The sequence below is a fragment of the Anastrepha obliqua genome, chromosome 5 (assembly GCF_027943255.1).
Source record: "Anastrepha obliqua isolate idAnaObli1 chromosome 5, idAnaObli1_1.0, whole genome shotgun sequence".
NCBI classification, from domain to species: domain Eukaryota; kingdom Metazoa; phylum Arthropoda; class Insecta; order Diptera; family Tephritidae; genus Anastrepha; species Anastrepha obliqua.
In genome coordinates this window covers 55,115,659-55,138,350 of record NC_072896.1, presented here as the reverse complement: position 1 = coordinate 55,138,350, position 22,692 = coordinate 55,115,659, and the positions used below count along the sequence as shown (strand labels likewise).

At 35.8% G+C, this 22,692-nt stretch overlaps 1 protein-coding gene across 1 annotated transcript; it reads left to right on the top strand.

The window, feature by feature from the left end:
- The first annotated feature begins 9,811 nt into the window (after positions 1–9,811).
- On the top strand, positions 9,812–18,291 carry LOC129249018 (lipase 3-like). The gene is made up of 3 exons (XM_054888631.1): positions 9,812–10,018; positions 16,928–17,665; positions 17,738–18,291. The coding sequence occupies exons 1-3, from the start codon at positions 9,920–9,922 to the stop codon at positions 18,146–18,148; spliced, it is 1,248 nt and encodes a 415-aa protein (XP_054744606.1). The 5' UTR covers positions 9,812–9,919; the 3' UTR covers positions 18,149–18,291.
- The last annotated feature ends 4,401 nt before the right edge of the window (positions 18,292–22,692 follow it).

Here is a 22,692-nt window from a genome sequence, read left to right as displayed (position 1 = left end):
CTAACGGACGCTATTGAACAGCCTTATCAATCTCTTCACACAACGCCTTCAAAACGATTAGCGGTGACGCTGCGCGTGGCAGATTTCTTTTATCAAGCGTGTGCGGATTTTATGCGTATGCGAGTAATGATTAACTATCTTTAAGTTCAATGGCGCAGTATCAATGGCCACGCGAATGTAAGTTAAAATTTTGCTACGCCGTTTTTTTGGACTTGTTTACCCCACTGGCACAAATAGCTATGTAGATATGGCATACAAACCGCACTGCCATCATTACTCGGGGGCAAACTATTTTGCCTGTATTATTGGGTACTTACGTAAGTGTCATAAAGAAGTAATAAACATGTTTTCAAAACATCAGTCAATTGAGGAGCCGCTTGCATTATGTACTTATGTATGTTCATGTATACTTCTACAAATACCCGGCCATACATTCCACTTTATATTGAAGGAAATTCCATTGGAAACGTGTAAACACTGTTATCACAAGTAGCTTTGCGTAATGAACTGTTATAAATATCAAAATCATAAAAACATTGCATAGTAATTTCAAACACAAGGGCAAAGTGCATAAGTGTATGAAAAATATATTTAATCAAACTTGGAGGAATGTAAATTGGATAAGCCAAATAAATTTTCAAGCGAAAATAAAGAGATTTTCAAAAAGCATGAAATTATTTTTTGATTCAACAAACGTTTTATTTGATATGTAATGCAGGAAATACATACATACATACATTCGTTTTTGTTAAATTTTTTTCAAGTACGTTTAACCCATAGGGGCTCGATGTCTTTGACAACCCCTATTGAAATTTTCCAAGAAATCGTTTTGTAGAACATATTAACCCTTTAATACCCAGTTTAAGAGGGCCTTTGAACAACTTTTGAAAGCATGGGTTAAATAGTCACATAACTGTGGGATTCAACGGGTTAAAATGTGCAACAAAAAATGTATCATTGCACTTTACTTAAAGTCTTCAAAGACGTAATTTAAGAAAAATTAATATTTGTACAGGATTTACCATGTTATTTAATATGGCATTTGATCAATATTGCGAAACTTTAAAAAATTGTGACCCGGTAAATCAAAACCCAGTTGGGGTTTTACTACTCTACATGAGTACTTTCATTTGCAATTGGCTTGGTTTAGGCCCGAGCCGATGACCTGAAAATTGTCGCACTGTGTCATAAGTTCCATGTTGGGTAGTTGTTTGGTAAAGTGGTGGCCAAAAATGCAAGAAAATCTTTAAATAAACAGTTTAATTTGTGTGAAAGACATTGCCTTTAAACGAGGTGCTATACTTTTAGGCGCTTCACAAAAGACTTTTGTACTACGAGTGGATTTGAATTTTGAATAAAAACTATTGAATTTCGATTTGTAGCTCCTTTTGTGCAAGGAGAAGGATTTGGTATTAAAAAAGTCGTTTTCAACTCTTTCTAAAGTGGCGGTTATTTCTGTTGACTTGTGGTTGCTTATAAGTTACAGTAAGGTCACATAGTACAAGAACAATTAACTATCGCTTAATTTAATGAAATTCAAAGCAGTACAGAATAAACTTTTTAACATATTTTTAGGCGCGAATAAAATCATTAAATTACAAGAGCCGTTATCAGAAATTGTCAAGAGAAGTAGTGCAAAAACATTATACATATGTACATACTTAGTTGAGTGCCGGCTGATTGATAAGCGGTTTCGGTTTCATTTGCTAAAGCAAAATTTATAAATACAGTAACAGAAATAAAAATTCGAAAAAAATTATTTAGTGGGCTTACATTGAAAAAGTTGAACGATTCTTAAACAAACTGTAGGCCACATATTTACAATAAATATGAGTATAATTTAGTAGTTTAAATGAATTCTTTTTCATAAAAATAATTAATTTTTTTCAAAACTAAAATCATTTTTGTTTTTTGGAAAACCCAAAACATGTACATGGAAAATCCAAAACAAGTTTTAGCTTTCCACAAACAATATTAAAATTTTCCAAAAAAAAAATTTTGTGATTTAAATTTTCCAAAAATTTTTTTTTTAATTTTAATTTTTGAAGAAAAATTGTTTTAATTGTTTGGTATTTGTTTCTTTAATTTTTTTAATTTTAATTTTCAAAAAAAAATTTTTTTAGTTTGGTGTTTGTTTCTCTCTTTAATTTGAAGCTCACTGAAAGCTAAAAAGGTCACCTTGAGAAGATTTTAGTGGTATTGAAAATTTGTTTATTCTTATAAAATTAGATTTTTGAAAGTGGTAATTTCATTTTTTGTTCCTTTTGAGGTAATGTGGAATTTTGGATCTTTTTCTCTGAACTCTTCTTAATATTTGAAATATTTTTATAAATTTTAAAATGCCTTTGAACTTATTGAATACGAATAAAAGCTGAATTTTAGTCGAATTAAAGACGAATGTTCTCAAACAAATAATTAATTTGTTTCTATTTTTTTTAATTAATTTTTTTCCGCAAAAAGAATTAATTTTTCCAAAAAATTATTGAAAATAATTTATTATTCCAAAAAATTATTTTTTTTAAAATAATTAATTTTTCCAAAAAATTATTTATTTCTTTCCAAAAAAATTATTTATTTTTAATAATGAACATTAAATTACCTCAAATGTCTAACGTGTACTGAAAATTGCATGTTTTTGAATAAAATAAATTTTAGTGCCAATACAGCACAAACAATAATTATATACCAGGATCGCCCATACGTCTAAATTTCGACGTTATTCAACGTTATATAAATACGGAGAGCAAAATTTAGTCATACCTTTTTTAGTATTTATAGTCATAGAAAAGAGTTGAAACATATATAAATGGATAGCTTATGTTGAAACTTTTTACATGCTATATGTGAATAGATATACATACATATTATTAAAATTAAATGTGAAAAATATCCCATTTTACCTGTATTAAGCGATTCTATATTTGTGTATTTCAAATATCATAATTTTTTTTATTCATGTATGGGAAACATTTAATTTCATGTACTACGGAAAAAAAATTATTTTTTTTTTTGAAAAACCACAATAAAAAACAATCATTCATTAAGGGGTTAGGCCACTCTAGGATTTTCAAAATATCGAAATTTTTTTTTTTTGCTTAAAAGATGCTTTAAACTCTTTAGAATATAAAACAAAAAGTCCTATGCGTGAAAAAAATGTTTATCTCTAATATTTCGCACTTTTGCGCGAGCGCCTCTGACGTCTCTGAACCGACTATTCAAATTTAAAGCGTGTTTATCTCAAAACGTTTTTTTTTCAAAACGGCAAGCAGCATAACACAAACAATTTTTAATATTTTCACTTGTAATTGTACAAGGATCTTTAGAACATTATTCCGCACTGAAATACGTACGGATTTTTTTATTAATTAATTAGAAAAATTTTTATAAACAATTAACGGTTCCATTTTAGACGAAAAATTCTACTTTTGACTTCAAACATCTGCAAAATACACAAATTTCAATATTTCTAAAATCCCGTACGTATTTCTACAGCTATACTCACGTCGATTGAGAAGAATGTTTTTAATTTGGTTTAGGTGGACATTTACGTCAGTTGTACTGCTTGCCGTGAAGTGCCTTTTTCGCAGGGCGCGTTCAGAGATTCACTCCAAAGGCGCCATTTTGTAATATTTTTCAATAAAAATATTTGTAATTACACTTAAATACATGCTTAATAATATACTTAAAAAGTTTTTTCCTGGCACCTTTCTTTCAATGTAAAAAAAATCCTTAAAAAACTGCTTTTTTACAGTAGCTAGAGTGGCGTAACCCCTTAATCCACGATCATCATAATTTCTGTAATAAATTTATAATAGTATTGATTCACAATATATAAGTTTTCATTTGTTTCATCAAATTTTATATCATGATACATATAATATTATAACATGATGTATCTTAATACAGGTAAAATAGTTTGATTACCTGCACCTGTTCACTTATGTATCTATTTTAATACATTGTGCTAACCGTCTCCACATATGCTATCCATTGGTATATGTTTCAACTTTTTTCTCTGATTATAAATACTAAAAAAAGGTACGACAAAATTTTGCTCTCCGTATTAATTTATAGATAGCGCGTTAAAAATGTATGAAAACCAGTTTGTGCAATCCATTGTACAAACTAAGTAAATAGCCGAATACATAAATTTTGAGGAATTAAAAATAAATTTTTAATAAATTATACACAAAGAGCTGGCCATTTCATAGACACCTGTATAAAATTTTTCTCTTCTGCTTGCACATGCACACGACCAAAAATGCGTTGCTCTCGCATATAGCACATGGGCTGAAAAGTACTGGACCTAACAAAGAAAACAAGTCTTTTTTTTGTTCAAAATTAGCTTTATTCATCAACGTAATTTCCATCAAGAACAACGCAATCATTCCAGCGCCGCTCTAACATTATCATTTTTTATTTTTTGCCTCAAAATACATACATATGTCTCAGTTTCGGCGATAACCTCTTCATTCGAGCAAAATTTCTTACCGGCGAAAATTTTTTTTTAGATCTGCGAACAGCCACTAGTCGCTGGGAGCCAAATCTGGCGAATACGTTGGATGTGCGAGCAATACGAATTTCAATTCATGTAGTTTTGCCATCATCAACACGTTTTGGTTTTTGGTAAACAGTAAGCAAACGCGGCATCCACTTTGAACACAGCTTTCTTATAGTCAAATGCTCGTGCAATATAAAGACAACTCGTTCTTTTTATATTTTTACGATGTCAGCTGACTCACGCATCTTTACTTTTCGATCATTCAAAACGATTTTGTGATTTTTTTATGTTTTCTGGTGTTACCGCCTCATTTGGACGTCCACTGCGTTGTGTACCATGGGTGTCTTTACGACCACGTTTGAAGTTAGCAATCCATCGTTCTATTGTTGTTTCTGATGGAGTGGAGTCCCCATAACACTTTTCAAGACATTGCCTCATTTGAAAGGTATTTTTCCCATTAAGAAGCAGAAGAAGTGAAATTAAAACACGAAATTCTTTTTGACTCATTGTTTTGAAAATAACAAAAGTAGCGTCAGTCTTAGCACAATAGCTCACGAACTAATAAATAGAATATCATGAAATTTTAACAGCTGCCTTTTTAAGGTTAGTACTAACTGAAAAAGAGGTGAATACAATGAAACTAGTGCCATCTAAGTGTTACGCCTGGTACTTCTCAGGCCATGTGTACTCTATGAAGCAGTCATGCAGAGACTTATTGTCTTATGATCTGTAATCGGATTCAATTGATACTCGTATGTCACTTTCACGCAAACAAGTCGCAGCAACAGTCTAATGGACGGATACTCACAAGATCTGTTAAGAATTAGTAGATATGAGTATAAACTAAAGAACTGAAAGACTGAAGAATTAAAAATGAATAAATTTTATTTCCATTATTTTTTATATATTACAAATATTACATTAACAAAATATCGGGTGTTTTTTAGCTCCGTGAGAACTATCGATATCTTTAATAGATTGACAGCTCAAAGTAAGAAACTGTGTTCACATTTCTGTTCAGTAAGGTTTGGAAAGTCGACGTTGCTATATGAAAGTGAATCGTGTTTCAATCACGCAGACACTTCATTGGTTCACCAACAAATGCTTCACGATAATATACAGAATATTCTGGAATAACCTAATAAGAAACGTAGAACTCTAGAGACAAACGAACGAGGAGCCCATCTTATGCCAGCCAATACGTAGGAAATGCAGTTCGATGGGCCACGCTTTTAGAAAACCACCCCCGCAGCGTCACAATAATGGTCCTAAATTGGAATCCTCAGGGTAGTAGAAACCGCTGTCGTCCAAAGATCAACTGGAACAGATCCATTCTGCATGACTTATCCTCCATAAACGCAATTTGGGACAATCGTAAGACGAAAGCATCTAACTACGCACGTTGGAGAACACTTGTAGAGGCCCTATACTCCTCAAAGGAGTGATCAGGCAAAAAAGGCCAGAACGACGCTTCTAAATTATGGAAGGAACGGCCTTTGTGCTGAATGTTGTTTCTAAAAATTAATCAGCGAAACATCGACGACCTTTGGTTCCAACAAGATGGCTTGCCGTCTTGTACCCTGTTACTGAAAACTAAACTTAAAATCTTCAATACCAGCGTTAAATCGGTTCTCATATGTCTATTTCTCTGAGACCTGGCTTGTGTCTGACCACAAAAGTCGACGTCTTCACACGTTTTTTTACAATTGCCTCAGAATTATTTATATGCCGTATCTTTTGGCCGAGAACCATCTCCAATATGGACCTTCTTCTGCTTACTAAAAGCTATCCAATTAATTCCGAAATAAAAAGGCGAAAATGGAATTTGTGTGGACATAATCTCCGCAGAGAAGATATTAAAAAGTTTGCCAAAATGGCATTTCAATGGAATTCGCAAGGAAATCGACGCAGAGGTCGCCCACGTCAAACTTGGATGCGCACAATCTCCCCCGAGATCCCTTCAACCACCATCTGAAACCAAATCAGACACATAGCGGATGACAGAATTCGTTGGGGAACATTTGTTTCCGCCCTATGTTCCGACTAGGAACAATATAATATGCATTATGATGTTTTTCTTATATATGGGGTTGCCAATTAAGAATATGGAGATTTTTTTTTAGAAAATCAAAGACAATTTTTTCATGGAACTAAATAACTTTATTCTGTAATGTAGTGTCCATTTTGATCAATGATCATTTGCCATCTTTCAGGCAGCATCATGATCACACGTTCATAAAACTTGGTAAAAACTGGTTTTTATTAGCAAAAAACTGAATCAGGCAGGTACGATTTGACATCATCATCATTATTGAAATTTTTACCATTCAAGGAGTTTTGTAAAGATCGAAACAAAAAGTAATCACATGCTGCAAGGTCATTACTATATGGCGGATGTGGCAAAACATCCCAACCAAGCTCCCATAATTTTTGCCGAGTGGCCAAAGATGTGTGTGGCCTTGCATTGCCATGATGGAATACAATACTTTTTCGATTTGTCAATTCGGGCCGCTTTTCTTCCGCTGCATTGTTTAATTTCGTTAGTTGCACAATGTAGACATCAGAATTGATCGTTCGGTTGCGTGGTAAGAAGTAGACAATTCCTTTGTAATCAAACCAAATTGATAACAAAACCTTCTTTTGAGGAATATCAGCTTTTGATGTTGTTTGAATTGGTTCACCCGGACTGCTTCACGATCTTTTCCGCTTGATATTTTTGTAAACAACACATTTTTCAGTCGCCAGTTATCAGTCGTTTTGAAAGTGGATCATTTTTATTACGTTTCTTTAGCAAATCGCAGCTTTTAATGCGTCAAGTTAAATGCGTTTTTTTTTTCAGTTCGTGAGGAACCGATATAACGAGCTTTTGAACATAGCCAAGTTGTTTTAAGTGATTTTCAATCCATGAAGCTTCTCTGCAATCTCAGGTGTTGTACTGTGACGATCCGAATCGATTATTGCTTTGATTAGGGCGCCATCTGCTTCAACTGAACGACCAGAGCGTTTTTCAACTTTGAGTGAAAAATCACTAGAACGAAATTTTGCAAACCAATTTTGACACAATAAACAGCATATGACTGCGGAAATAAAAAAGAAAAATATGACGAAAATGTTCCTTTTGAATTTCCAGTTTTCTACGAACGCCAAAGGAAAACTACGCAATCGATCAAACAACTTTTTTACTGATTGACGGCTATAATAAATAACAATAAATAACAGCTATCAAATAACAAAATATGTTTTACATTTGCACTACGTCTGCAAAGCTAAAAACTGAGCTGAAACTATCTATGAGTGAAATCCGCAATTGCTTAGTTGCCAACGCAATATTTTGTTTATTTTCAATTGAGAATGCCATCTAAATGTATAATTTATCAATGAATAAAAAAAAATATTCAAGAAATAAATGCCATGAAATTATCTACCAGATTATAATAAAAAAAATCATTCTCAGTTCTCAAGCTCTTAAAAAAACACCCATTATATACGCATATAAATAAAAAATATGAATTTAACTACCTAAAAAGTACTTTTTTTATTATAATCTTAAGCTTTTATATTTACATATTTAAAAGTCAATATTCATTTAATTTTCTAATTTGAGTTTCAAGAGTTAATTGAATCTAATCATGAATCTAAGCAAGACATTTAATTTAGATTATATATATCTTACTGAATTTAGTTCTGCATATCTTAACGTTCAATATAATCTCTACCTTTTATATTATTAACATAACAAAAAATCCCCTTGAAAATATATAAATTTATAACCGTACGAATTTTTACGTACGCCACTGTTTGTTTACGTGAACATACTTAAATACACCCGTAATAGGTAATACAGTAGATTCTGTTTTCATGCGGTATATACGTTCCGCAAGAAACTGCATAAAAACAAAACAGCATAAAAAAGCTACCAGTTCTATAGTAAAACTATAGATACGTTTAAAAAGTGCTAAGAACCGCATAAATCTGAAATAATGTAATAAAATCGAATAAAAAAAGAGTACTAAAATAAAAAAAATAAATAATTGGCGCGTACACTTCTGTTAGGTGTTTGGCCGAGCTCCTCCTCCTATTTGTGGTGTGCGTCTTGATGTTGTTCCACAAATGGAGGGACCTACAGTTTCAAGCCGACTCCGAACGGCAGATATTTTTATGAGGAGCTTTTTCATGGCAGAAATACACTCGGAGGTTTGCCATTGCCTGCCGAGGGGCGACCGCTATTAGAAAAATGTTTTTATTAATTTTGCTTTCACCGAGATTCGAACCAACGACCTCTCAGTGAATTCCGAATGGTGATCACGCACCAACCCATCCGGCTACGGCGGCCGCCGTAAGAGTACTAGTCCCATATTATAACTATAGATACGTTCCATAGACCGCATGAATGTGAAATAATTAAATAAAATCGCATAAACAAAAAATTGTATTTTTGAAAATTATATCTTTATTTAAGAAACGGCAGAATCGAAAAATAAATTTACATCGTCAGAAATAGAGTCAGAAATACCCGCATGTTGCGCATTCGTTTAGGATTTGGCGTAAAATCACTTCCGTCACTTGAGGAAATGTACACGTCTGATCTGGATGGTGATGCAGGCGGTTCCATACTTGTAGGGTAAGCATTTTTGATATAATCTGTGATGAGTTTTTGCTTAGCTGGTTTAGAATCTTGTTTATATGTACAATTCCCGATAGGTCGACATGCATTTTTAAATTTAAAAAAAAACCGCACTATTTCAATACCGCATAAAAAAAACGCATAAAAACAGAATCTACTGTACTTAGTGGGCAGAGACACCACAACAGCTGATGCACGAAAAGGCTAACAAGTTCGAGTAGTTAGAAACAAGTTATAAAAATTAAATAAGACAATTTAATAAGCTGAGTGCGAATAAGTGTGTGGATAAGTTTAGCAGTCTGACAAGTGATGTTAAATTCGAAGTAATTAAATATTAAATCGAGGGAGAGTGAAGCCGAAATATTTACTAAGTATGTAAAGCCGTAGACAATATCAAATGAGCTAAAGCCTCTAAAATTTTCTACCCTGAAAATTATGGAACTTTGCTATCCCTAACGAAAAAAAAGTGCTTTTTAAAGTTATATTAGACAGTTAATTGCTTGAACTTTTGACTTCATTTCATTTAAGAAAAAAGTAAATCGCATGCGAATATAAGTAAATGAATATTTTATTTGTGTACCATAAGCCTGCTTCGCCTTCGCATTGTTGTGCTGCGGGGCTTAGTGATAAGATTCATGCATTCTATTGACCATATGATTTTTTTACAGTTTAGTACGTAAATTGAAGCAGCGCGTGAAAGTGAAGCTCATACGCGCGATTAGAAAGTTATAGAATTTTAATAAAATATTTTTTACATGTTGTTATTCAACAGAAACAAACTTAGTAATTAAGAAATGTGTGGATGTACGCCTGCAATTGGGAAAATCTATCTTCCTGTGATATTTATTGTAGTGTTAAACACGCTTGTGTCGCCGAGTAATAGCCATTTAACGGTAAAGTGGGAAATAAAACAAGAACAAAAAAAAATTGTAATAAGTAAAGCCATGTCAAGTGATCCTCGAAAATTTCACTAAGTCACGGATTTGAGCGCAAGATGTCTCGTTGTGTAGTCAAAGTCATGTTAACGCTGTTCTATAAATATTTCGCGCAAATTCCAATTTTAGCAATTGTTATTAACAATCAAAGTTTTAAGCAAAATTAAATTGAAAAATTAATTACTCCAAAACTACAATAGATAATGACGTGAAATTTTGCATACCAGTCAAGTATTGTCTGTACTATTTTTTAAGTGTTAATAACTCTTTTTATTGTGACAAATAGATAAATAAATAATAACTTTTTGTAATCAGTTGCATTTTTTCATGTTTTCTTCACGCTGTTAAACAATCGGACTTACGAATAATTGTGCGGAAAACGTTTACCTTCAATAATCTGAAATTAGAATTTTGTACTTTTACTCCATTCCCGAGATATTGACTGTTTTGTAACTTGATGCGCTCGACGGTGGCATTGCTGCCATCGGCTGATCGGTCGCGCGGCGGCTTGAGGGACCGCGCAAACTGAAGCAGCGTACAACTACGTCTCACTTTCTGCACTTTGAGTAGGACTGAAAAGTCGGTAAGACTTAATTTGGGATTGTCTCAGCAATTAAGTGCAACTAATGCGGATTGACAATAATGATGACTAAGATGTTTTATGAGGTATTCACTTCGACCTAATGGTCTTTTGTGCTCTCTACTCATTACAGTACCTCATCCAGACCGAGTTTCCTTATTAAACTCAGGATAGAGCTGGGTTGGATTGAGCGTATGTGCCTTTTTTTTGGCTGCAGTTGGCCAAGATGTCTCAATCTACTCCATGTTTTAGCGCTGCATTCCAGGAGAAGGTGCATTGGAACCTCCTGAGACTGGTTGCAGAAACGACAGGAGTCCATGGACCAAATCTCGATCATTAGCAGACGACTTCGCAGTCTGGAGTGGCCTGGGAGATCGTGATCATTTTCAATTTATTCTTGGCGAGGGTTATGAGTTTCTTAAACCTCTATTGGTTGTACCCTCCCGGTAGGGATTTTGCTTGGCGTAGCCCCATAGTTTCTCTCTCAGCCCTAGCTATTCGCTCCTAAGCTTCTCCTTGATAGTGTGTTGTCCCATAGCAAGGAAGGGCTTGGATTGTATTAAAGCCGGGCCGCAGCCTCTCTCGCCAGTGCGTCCGCTATTTCATTGCCAGTTATCCCCTGTGTCCTGGGATTCAAGTTAGCCGGATGTGATTGTGTGTTCCTAGTAGATTAAGTTTCGCAATACAGGATGGTAGAGCCATGAGTGCCGCCTGACTGTCGCTCAGAATGGCGATTTGCTCATTGCGGAAATTTCTGCCCAAGTTTATCTCAGTACATAGACACATGGCATACATCTCCGCTTGGAAGATGCTCCGAAAACTACCCATCGGCAGAGAGCGGTTATGTTGGGGCAGTAGATTTTTCCGGGCCATCTGTGTTCCAGTGCAGAGTACAGCCCTGGAGTTTCTTTTCAAATGCAGGTATACTCCAGTTTAACTTATTGTTCAGTCCAATTCGGAACTTCTTTTCGTATTTGATGACTTTAGAGATATCATTTCTGGGTAGCTTGATAAGTGGGAGCTGCAACCTTTCATGTTTTTGGATGATATCATTTTTCCTCTCCCGAAGCCTTCGCTGGTAATAGTCAGCAGGTTACGCTTGGCTGATTGCTGAACAAATGTATAAAGCGGTGACAGTTCAAGCATCCCCTCCAGCGCTGCTGAGGGAAAGTACGCATCGCCCCCTTGATGCACACACATATAGATGATGACTTAAAATGATACTTAATTCTCATAATTTAAGCGGATTAGTGTAAACTTCGACGGCAACATTGCCGAAAAATGACAGTTAACATCTATTGGGAATGAAAAATAATGACATCTTTAAAGAGAAGAACAAGAAAGACTGGATGCAATGCTAGTTTGTACGAACATGTGAGAAAATACATTAATTGTTTTGATATTTCGATATTTTATTTAACAAATTGAAATTTAAGATATTTCTTTAACTAATAATAATTTCTTAGTATTAGGGCAGCTAAAACCCGTATTCAAGCCGTGGTTCATCTTTTACTGACAAAACTGTCTAATAAGCAAATCAGCTGTTCACTAATCCGCGTAACAATCCCGTCTGTCACACTACAATTTTAATCAGAATCAATTGAACTGGTAATCCCGATTAACAACGCCGTCTGTCTAGGCTATAAAGGTCAAGATAAAGATTTTCATCACTCAAATACATTTTTTTTATTAAAAAAAAAGTAATTTAAAAAACAAAAAACAAAAACAAAAAACAAAAACAAAAATGGATTACTAAATTTGCGCCACCTAAATAATAAGGAAACATCAATGAAAAGTAAAATATCTCTCAACAAGTTAATAAATTATTGCAAGAATCACAGCATTTTCTATAATAATTTCAAATCTCTATAACATAGCAACCCTGCCTTTTACAGACCACATTAAACGTCAAAAAAAAATCATTTCATTCAAATATTGAATAATTGTGAGCAATACGCCTGTCTCAACAACCCAAGAGTCTGTATTCTACACGCCGGTCAACTTCGATTATTTCTGTATTATTCGGTATTATCGACATTTTCTGTAAACATCAAAAATGCCTGAATAGAATCGACGAAACCAAAATTGCACGTAATTTCCTGTTATAAACACCGTTCACAATTTCAGCGGCCTGGCTTGCATTTTCGCCTTTATCAAAAAAAACTGTAAAATTTTCTCTTCACTGACTTCCATTATTAACACCCTGTAACTGACTAGTGAATGGAACAAACAAAAACCAGCAAACGAGTTTATTAGTGTGAAATGTCACCTTGATAAGCAGTATAGACTTTACGAAGGGCATTTTAGCGCGTATTTGTATCCAAAACTAAGCAACAGAGAGAGTGGGATTAAACTGCAAAATTGCCACTTTTTCCCCCCAACATATATCTTTCGACACGGCATCACTATCATGAACGACGAACGTGAATCTGAACAACGACTGATTGGACGGTCGTAAGAACATGTGAAATGAGCGAGTAGAATTTCCCTTTCGAATGTCCGATAACGTGGCAACCAAAGTTACTCCAACCTTATAATCTATCATCCTTGGGTGTTAAAGTGCCGTCGCTCACCTATGGCTTAAACAACTTAAAACTTAGTTTACTAAAAAGCCACCGAGATGGGCTGACTAGCACTTTTAAGGTCTTGGCTTCAATGTCCACTGTGAACTCGAAGGTCAAATGAAGTAAAAAGCGTTTTGCCTCCGCTATTCCACACATAAACACACAGAATTTGTCTGATTTTTCAAATTCATCGCACGAGCCTCACTAATATAAAAAATTTCATCATATTGACATATGTAATTCACGTACGGATTTTATAAATATCTATGAATACTAATTTCAAATGAGGCGTCGTATTTCAATTGTTTACAAAGCTAGCTGTCTGTTGTTTATTCTCTGCTTCACTTATTCGTACTCAGGCTGGTTTACTTGTAACAAGTTTTTTCATATGTAAAGTATGTAGGTATATTTGCAAACAAATTGTCAAAGTAAAGCTTTCTGAATGAACAGGTGACTCATAAACTGTTTTGTGTGGGCAAACGCCAAACTAAACTCGGAGCCAAAAAATCTAAACACGGAGCCAACAATACCGTAAATGGTGCGCACAACTGACACATAATTTACAGCTTCTTGGTTACCTGTATCAAGACTAACCTTCTAAGTGTCAAATTATTGCAATATTATTATACTAAATTACATACGAGGGTTTCCTTTTATATTTTGCGCCTTTGTGACACTATGCGTGATGAGCTGTAATCCGATATTTTGATCGTATTTTTTAGCATAAACTTATTTTTTCACTTACGAGCTTTATTTTTTCTTTTTTCAGTGAGTTGAAAAATTTATCTCGCCCAAATAATTCGTGGAAATTTTTGGCTGTAGAATGAATTTCGTGAAAGTCGTACAAAAACTGTTTTTGTGCAACAAGCAATTGATGCTATGCATGAGATAGAGGCATCTTTGGATATTCGTGGGATCAGCCTGCACTCAATATTGTATAAACATTTCGACGTCAAGAAGATTTGTTTTCGCTGAATACCACATAATTTGGCAATTGCCCAAAAAAAGAAGTTGCCGTCACCGTTACAGCTCATATTGCAACCTAACTATTAAGGAAACTTAAAATAGTCAATTCAGAGTGGTAAACAATGATTTGTCTGACAAAAGTTTTCAGAGAGTTAAGGAAAACTAACCGCCGAACAAGAATCATCCTTCCCAAGGCAAGGCAAGCTCTTACGTATCTGCATACAACTCACACAAGCTTTGAGATTTTGAGCACTCAAAAGATCCAATCAATAGGTCATCCGTCTTACTGCCCTCATCCCTCATCTGGCACCCAATGATTTATTTTTGTTTCCGAAAATTAAAAATAAAATATGAAGTCAACGTTTTCAAAGCCTGGAAAAGCTGTTGAAACCTTTAAACAGCTCGTTTTGGAGGTATCCACTGCTGAGTGGCAAAAGTGCTTTGAAAATTGATTCAAGTGAATGCAGAAGTGACTCGACTTCCAAGGAGAATAGTTTTAAAAACAATAAAATCATTTGCATTAGGCAACTCTCGAATGAAGCAATGAATTTATTGGGGAAGTTTTGAGTGACCGAGACAACTCCAGCAATGAACCATATGCTTGACTATTTAGAACTACATTTTCAGTGGTCTAGAGAGGGTGGTTAAAGATACTTACACATATTTCTTAATTTCTTTTTGAATACTATTCCTTTACTTTCCGATACAACTCGCAAACTTCTGCCAAAATTGTACAACAAATATACGAAAAATATACAGTGGTCACACAATTTATTCGTACACTCACAGTTATAAACAGATACACCTGATACTTAGCACGATTTATACAAAAGAACCAAATTCGGATATATTCGTAAAAAATAACATAATTATTCAATACTTAAGGAACAAAAACTTCCAAATTCATCATCAATAAAAACATTTTTCCTACTACAGATGCAGATATGCAACCCCAAACCATTACATTTCCTCCTCCATGCTTGACGGTAGGAATGAAATTTTTCCATTTAGTTCTGCATTTTCTTTTCGCCAAACTTTTGGAGGGCCATCTGATCCGGAAACATTCAATTTCGACTCATCACTGAATATGACGTTTTCCCAAAATTAATCTGGCTCATTTATATAGCGTTTAGCGAACTCCAATCTCTTCTTTCTGTTACTTTTTTATGAAAAGACTCTTGAATATTTCGGCATAGTATCGTGGAGGTTATTTTTGGATTTTGTGCGATGCTACTTTGTTGCGTTCCTCTCGTGGAGTCAATATTTGTCGCTTTCCGGCTTGGTGGTGATTAGCTTCCAATTTACCAGTATTAACGTAATTACCACTAACACTTTGCATCGTAGAATGCGATTTGCCAATTGTTTTGCCGATTTCGCGCAGATACTTGTTTTCCAAGTACAATTTAATAACAATTATACGCATTTCTAATGGTAAATTCGCATTTCGTCCCATTTTGTCACTTTCACACTCTGGATTTCACAAAGGACCTGCAGACAACCATCAACATAAGCATACCCGCAATGGTTGATTAACAACGTCAAACCAAAACTTTCCAAAGCAGGCACTCCAATGAAGAAGTAGGTACATAAAACTCTTCGCCGCACTCGATATTGTCGGTGTTTACGGCGAAAGCTGCTGCGCTGCTCGAAGCAGTTATCAACGTCAAGTTAAATAAAATAAAATGCATTCTGTGCTCAGATAGTCACTCGTGTATTGACGCCGTCGTATCACCAACCAATACTCAGAGTGGAATGGTGACCATCCGCAACACAATATGCTGGCCCAACAAGAAAGTAGTTAATCAAACCATATCATATCGTATTGGAATTCTTCTTGAATTGGTGCTGCAGTTTATTATCTACACATGACAATAAAATTGATTTGCTGCAGCACCACGCATTACCGCACGTTACAGGAAAGGTTATCACAAAGTTACGAATCGCTTAGTCGCATGTAACGCGAGCGTTATTTTTATATGACTTTCAGTTACTTCACTAATATGGAAAAATTCTTTTAGAGCCGATTTAAACAAATACTCCATGCGAGTTTTACTAAATGATGCAAAAGAGCAAAAGAACACAACGAGAAAAAGGAACCGAACAGCAAAATGATACGAGTATATGCAGTTGAGGATGACGATGAAATTTTCTTAATTAAATCAAAAGGGCACGATAATGCAGTGGCCGATCGAGTGAGAACGAGGTGGAGATTGATGGCGAAAGCAGAACTGAGTGACGATTCAAGATAATAAAGGGTTTTCCAATATCAGGTGTTATTTTGAATAGCCCGCTATTTCGGTAGATGTCACTTTTGAAGCTGTAATTTTTTGGTAGTTGACAAGTAGAAACTACGGCATTGATAAAAATGGAACGATACATGCTTAAACAACGCATTGAAACTATAAAACTCACTATAGAAATGATGAAAATTTGGCAGAGTTGGTTCGTAAAACTCGCACATTTTTGGGTCATCCGGAAGCACCTTGTCGGACCGCAATACAGAAATTGGTGACAAAATTCGAGCAGTAGGGACAAGTTAGTGATGTGAAAAAATGTCGATGCATGTCAGTAGTCGTATCATCGCCGAAGAGCTAAGGTTCGACCATAAAACTGTTTTAAACCATTTGCGCATTGCCATTTGCAAATTTTGGGCAAAAATATGGATTTCTTTTTCCCCAAATTAATATTTATTTGTATTGTGTATTTCATATCATAGTTAAAAAATATTAAATATAAACAGATATTTCTTTTCCGCAGCCCAGAAATATAGCCCACCACAATTATCCAGTGGAGGAACACTTAGTCCACACCAGCGATGGATACTTGCTTAACATTTATCGCATACCAGCCCCCGCTCAATCACTACCCATCGAAAGAAACAAAGTGGTACTACTACAGCACGGTTTTACACTCTCCTCCGATGTTTGGCTGTTGCGCGGCCCCAGCGCCGATCTGCCCTATCTACTGGCCGATGCCGGCTATGATGTTTGGCTGGGCAACCACCGCGGAAATCATTATGGGCGCAGACACAGCAGCTTAGATCCCAACATCGACACACACCACTTCTGGAACTTCACTTGGCATGAGATGGGTTACTATGATCTAGCCGATACGGTGGATTATATACTCGCGCAAACTGCGCAAGAAGCATTGCACTATGTGGGTTACTCACAAGGCGGAATGGTTGCGTTGGTGCTCTTGGCAACACGTCCCGAGTATGCGTCGAAATTTAAAACGTTGCAATTTACTGCGCCCACCATATATATGAATGATATCTACGTACCGCTGCTGACCACTTGGAGCTACAAACTAGTGGAATATTTCGGTAGTTTATTGGACTGGTGGGGCTATGCTGAAATGTTGCATTTTGGGCGTTGGAGTGCGCATCAGCGGTTGTGCAAGACGTTATGTGACGACGGTGGGTGGTTGAGGTCGGTCTACATAAAAATATATGGCTTGATCGCAGGTAATGTGGATGCAGATGAGAATTATGAGGTGAGGAGAGTGTGAATTTAGAGTGCATTGTTCGTATGCCAGTTTACATAATATATTATTTATGCCCTCTAGCATATTCTGACCGACATGTGTGGCACGGTTCCCGTGGGTGCTTCGAACAAACAGCTGCTGCATTATATTCAATTGCACCCCTCCGATGGCTTCCAGCAATTTGATTACGGCAGTGCGGTTACAAATCTACGTCGATATGGTCAACCTTCACCGCCCATCTACAATTTGAGTTCTATTAAAAATTGTGTAACGATCTACTATAGCGAAACGGATTTTATGTGCCCAGCGAAAGGTGTACGTAGGCTTGGCAAGGAGCTACAATGCGCGGAATTGTATCAAATGCCTTATGCGGCTTGGAATCACGGCGACTTTGTATGGTCCCGACATGTGCGAGAGGCATTACATGAACGTATCATAGCGAAGATAATTGGATGGGAGGAAAATGAGGAGCAGGAAATTATGAATGCGTAAAATTAACAAAAATGTATGTAGTAACTAACATATTAGAACAAATAATGGTTTATCTAAGTGCGTATGTATGTAGATATGTATTGTAAATAGTAAATTTATATGTAACATTTATTTTTATTGTTTTAGATTTTTATTGAATTTGACTGGAATAAATCTATATATATAAAATTCTATAATTGCGTCCTAAACGCATAAACCGATCGTAACCAAATTTGAAACACGAACTGGATACCTTACCGGGATGGTCATAGGCTAAAAAATATTTTGATAAATATAGGGGGCGTGGCACCTCCCATACAAATGGAGTTTTTAACAGTCCGTATTTCTGAAAGTATTTACGTTAGGCCACTGAAATTTGGTAAGGGGTTATATGACATTAATCCTTACCACATCCACAAAAACTGCGTATAACGAAAAAGGGGGTGTGGCACCTCCCATACAACTGGAATTTTTAACAGTCCGTATTTCTGGAAGTATTTACGTTAGACTACTGGAATTTGGTAAGGGGTTATATGACATTAATCCTTACCACATTCACAAAAACTGCGTATATCTAAAGAGGGGGCGTGGCACCTCCCATGCAAATGGATTTTTTAACAATCCGTATTTCTGGAAGTATTTACGTTAGACTACTGGAATTTGGTAAGGGGTTATATGACATTAATCCTTACCACATCCAGAAAAATTGCATATAACGAAAAAGGGGGCATGGCACCTCCCAAGAAAACTGAGAAAAACGAAAAAGGGGGCTTGGCACCTCCCATATAAATGCAATTTTTCATTGTCCATATCTCCGGAAGTATTTGGGCTAGACAACTGAAATTTGGTAAGAGATTATATAAGGTTAATACCTGCAGGTGCAGATGAAAACTGGTGATAGCTAGAAATGGGGCGTGACACCTCCTATACAAATGGGATTTTTCATACTGCATATTACTGGACGCATTTATGGTAGAATACCAAAAATTGGTAAAAAGTTTAATGAAGTTAGTATTTAGTACTCCTAGAAAAAATTTGAGCTTAGAGAAAAATGGGGGTTAGACCATTTGATATAGAAACGAATTTATATTATCAACGATAGAGGTTACGGATCAAAAAGTCGCGTACGAAACTATTCAAGGAATGATTATTGAAAATAAGGGAGGATTAATTTTTTTGGATGCACCTGGAGGAACCGGCAAAACATTTCCGCTTAATTTGATATTGGCTGATGTAAGAGAAAAGAAAGAAATCGCTGTGGCAGTTGCTTCTTCAGGAATAGCGGCTACCCTTTTGTGTGGCGGACGAACAGCTCACTCAGCTTTTAAGTTACCACTGTCTATGCAAATATCTGACACACCGATGTGCAATATAAGCAAAAACTCAGGTCAAGGTAGGGTTCTAAAGACTTGTAAGCTAATCGTGTGGGATGAGTGCACAATGGCCCATAAAAAGTCGCTGGAAGCTTTAGACCGATCTCTGAGAGACTTGAGGGGTAATGATCAACCCATGGGTGGTGCCTTACTCTTAATGGCAGGGGATTTTCGACAAATTCTTCCAGTTATTCCGAAAGGAACCGCCGCAGATGAAGTGAATGATTGCTTAAAATCGTCATACCTATGGGACTACGTTCAAAAATTGACTCTTTCTACAAATATGAGAGCACATTTGGGAGGAGAAGTTTTTTCTGAACAACTACTTACAATAGGCAATGGAAAAATACCAGTTTCTTTACCACCAAATTTAATTTCTTTTCCTCCAGGTTTTTGTCAACTTATGTTATCAGCCAATGCTTTGATAGAAAGGGTATTTCCAAATATTTCAGCCAATCACACAAACTAGAGATGGCTTCGAGAAAGGGCAATTTTGGCACCTAAGAATGACGATGTAAATGTCATTAATTCCAAAATTCAAGAAATACTACCAGGAACTGTCACAACTTATCATTCCATTGACACAGTCGTCGAAGAATCCCAGGCTGTTCATTATCCCGTTGAGTTTCTTAACTCCTTGGACCCATCAGGAATTCCTCCTCATCGACTGATGCTTAAAAAGGGGGCCATGATAATTATGCTGCGTAATTTGGATCCTCCACGTTTATGCAATGGCACAAGGCTAATAATCACGAAACTTTTACCGAATGTTATAGAAGCTATGGTTTTATCAGGAAATTTTGAAAACCACAAAGTTTTCATACCAAGAATTCCAATGATACCGACGGATAACCTTTCAATTTTAAACGCCTCCAATTTCCTATTAGACTGGCTTTCGCCATGTCCATAAGTAAAGCTCAGGGACAATCATTAGCTGTAGTAGGAGTCAATCTAACCAACTCATGTTTTACCCATGGCCAATTATATGTAGCCTGCTCCAGAGTTGTCGCACCGAAAAACCTTTTTATTTATATTCAAAATAATATAACAAAAAATGTCGTACATCCGATCGTTTTAAATAATACCTAAACTGACTTAAAAAAGTTAAAGTTGTTTTATTTACATTGCATACTTTTTGATAGAAACCCACGGGTATAAGCTAGTTAAAAATAAAATCGAATATTGCAAAACTGTAAGCACTACTAAAAATAATAGACTACTATATACAGGGTGGTCCATGTAGTCTTTTTTGTTCATATGTTATTTTGACACTGACAGCTCTTTCTCGCTCGAAATTTTGACAGAAAGTCAATCCACATCTGAGCATCGGAAAACCCGCACGTGATCGCCAAGAAGCCTATGCATTCTCAGAGAGAGCGACAAATTTAGTGCGAATTTCGGAGCGGTAGATTGACCACTTCGGAGCTGTGATTTGACGTCATTCGACTTGTTTGTAAGGTGTCATGAAGTACCCATGTTATGCGCATGAATGTGGGATTACAAAATTTGTCTATGTGGAGTAAAATTATGGGAGGCGAGGGGACCTCGACAATTCAACTGTGCTCGCTCAAATCACACGTATTCTTACACTCTTCTAAACAGTCGCTGGTAGATGGCAAAAAAAAACCGATTGATTTCTTCGTAAATTACCAACACAATCGCAAACAAACCGTTGTGATATTCCTTATTACGTCAACAAATTATTTGATTCCTTGAAATGCGCTGTTTGTTGTTGGTTACACTTTTGCTTTCTGCACATCATGTGTTATGTGAACAATCCATTAACGATTCAGGCCTTTAAAGCGTATATTGAGCACGTCATTCGAGAGATAGAGCGAGAAACGGTCACAGAAGTTTTGGGAAACTGGCTTAATAGGTTGGGGTGCTATGAAGGCAGTCGAGGCAGCTATATGAATGAAAACGCATTTCAAAAACAATGATAATGCTTTATCTTTTGAATGAACCAAAAATATACCGCAAAAATTTATCTTTCATTAAATTATTAATATATAATACTAAAACTAATACGAAAACGAGTACTATCTGCCAGGGCTTACAACTCAATAGTTGAATAAAAGAGTCTGTGCTATTATTAGCAAATCATATTAAATCACAGTTAATTTACAATATTTTAAAAAATTATTTAAAGCAGTAATCAGGAGAACAGTAGGTTTGCTGGATTCGTAGTGTTTCTTCCTGATACTTTCTAAGGCGCAACAATCGGTTAAAAGATGGTCAGCTAAAGGGTTATTACCGCAAAACGAGCATTGTTGTTGGGTACTACCTGTAAAGAATATCTTTCGAATAAACCAAAAATATACCCAATATATTTTTTTGGAATTTTTAAGGCGAAACTACTTATACGTACTACATATATGGATCCATCCGTACTTCAAGTTGACGTGCTTAGCTCAAGCTTTGCCTCCAATTTTCGGCGTGTATGTCAATCTTGTTCTACAAATGATGATCGCTACAACTTCAAGTTATCTCCAAATGGCCGATTGTGTTTTGTGAAAACGGGGCTTGCCATTGCACATTGCAGACTTTAACAACTGTCTAGGAAGTTGAAATGGCTGATCGATCAGAAGCAAGCAGAATTGGTAAATGGAAAGGATGTTGTCTTCTATCAAAACAACACAAGGTCAAGCATGAAGCTCTAGAAGCTCGCATAGCAGGTTCTATTGCATACCCCGTATACACCTGTCACCAAGCGATTATCACCTTTCCAAGCATTAAGCAAATGTTCTTAAAGGAGTGGGTGTACAACTTTGCTCCCGTTATTTTGTCTCAACGTGTTATTGTAAAAAAATTGATTACGTATTTACGCTGCGAAATACACTCCGTCAATTGTTTTTACGTTTTTCTGTCTTTGGGGTAGGGTACGTACTCCATGGTGATTCATTAAACGATCCATTTTTTTGACTTCTTGACAAGAGCGAAAATATCAGCCACAGATCTTACTATGTATCGAAACCACTGAAAATCCCAAGAGAGAGAGTAGGGCGGGAGAGGCACGACTTCTCCGTTTAATGCGACTAAATATGTCGTCCTATCTTTTGTGACAGGAGGTTAACTTTGCCGTGTCTCGCTAATTAGATACAATGACAATTTTTTTTTTCGATGCTCGGCTCAAACGCATTAATTGCAATCGAAACTGGTCCTGCGCCTTGATTTCTTTCAGTCTCCGAACTC

What these genes read in the sequence shown, in the direction of transcription:
- LOC129249018 (XM_054888631.1), top strand. Translation starts at nt 9,920, where the DNA reads ATGTGTGGATGTACGCCTGCAATTGGGAAAATCTATCTTCCTGTGATA. An exon ending in CGAGTAATAGCCATTTAACG is followed by an intron (nt 10,019 to 16,927) that starts GTAAAGTGGGAA and finishes TCTTTTCCGCAG; the next exon opens with CCCAGAAATATAGCCCACCA. An exon ending in ATGCAGATGAGAATTATGAG is followed by an intron (nt 17,666 to 17,737) that starts GTGAGGAGAGTG and finishes TATGCCCTCTAG; the next exon opens with CATATTCTGACCGACATGTG.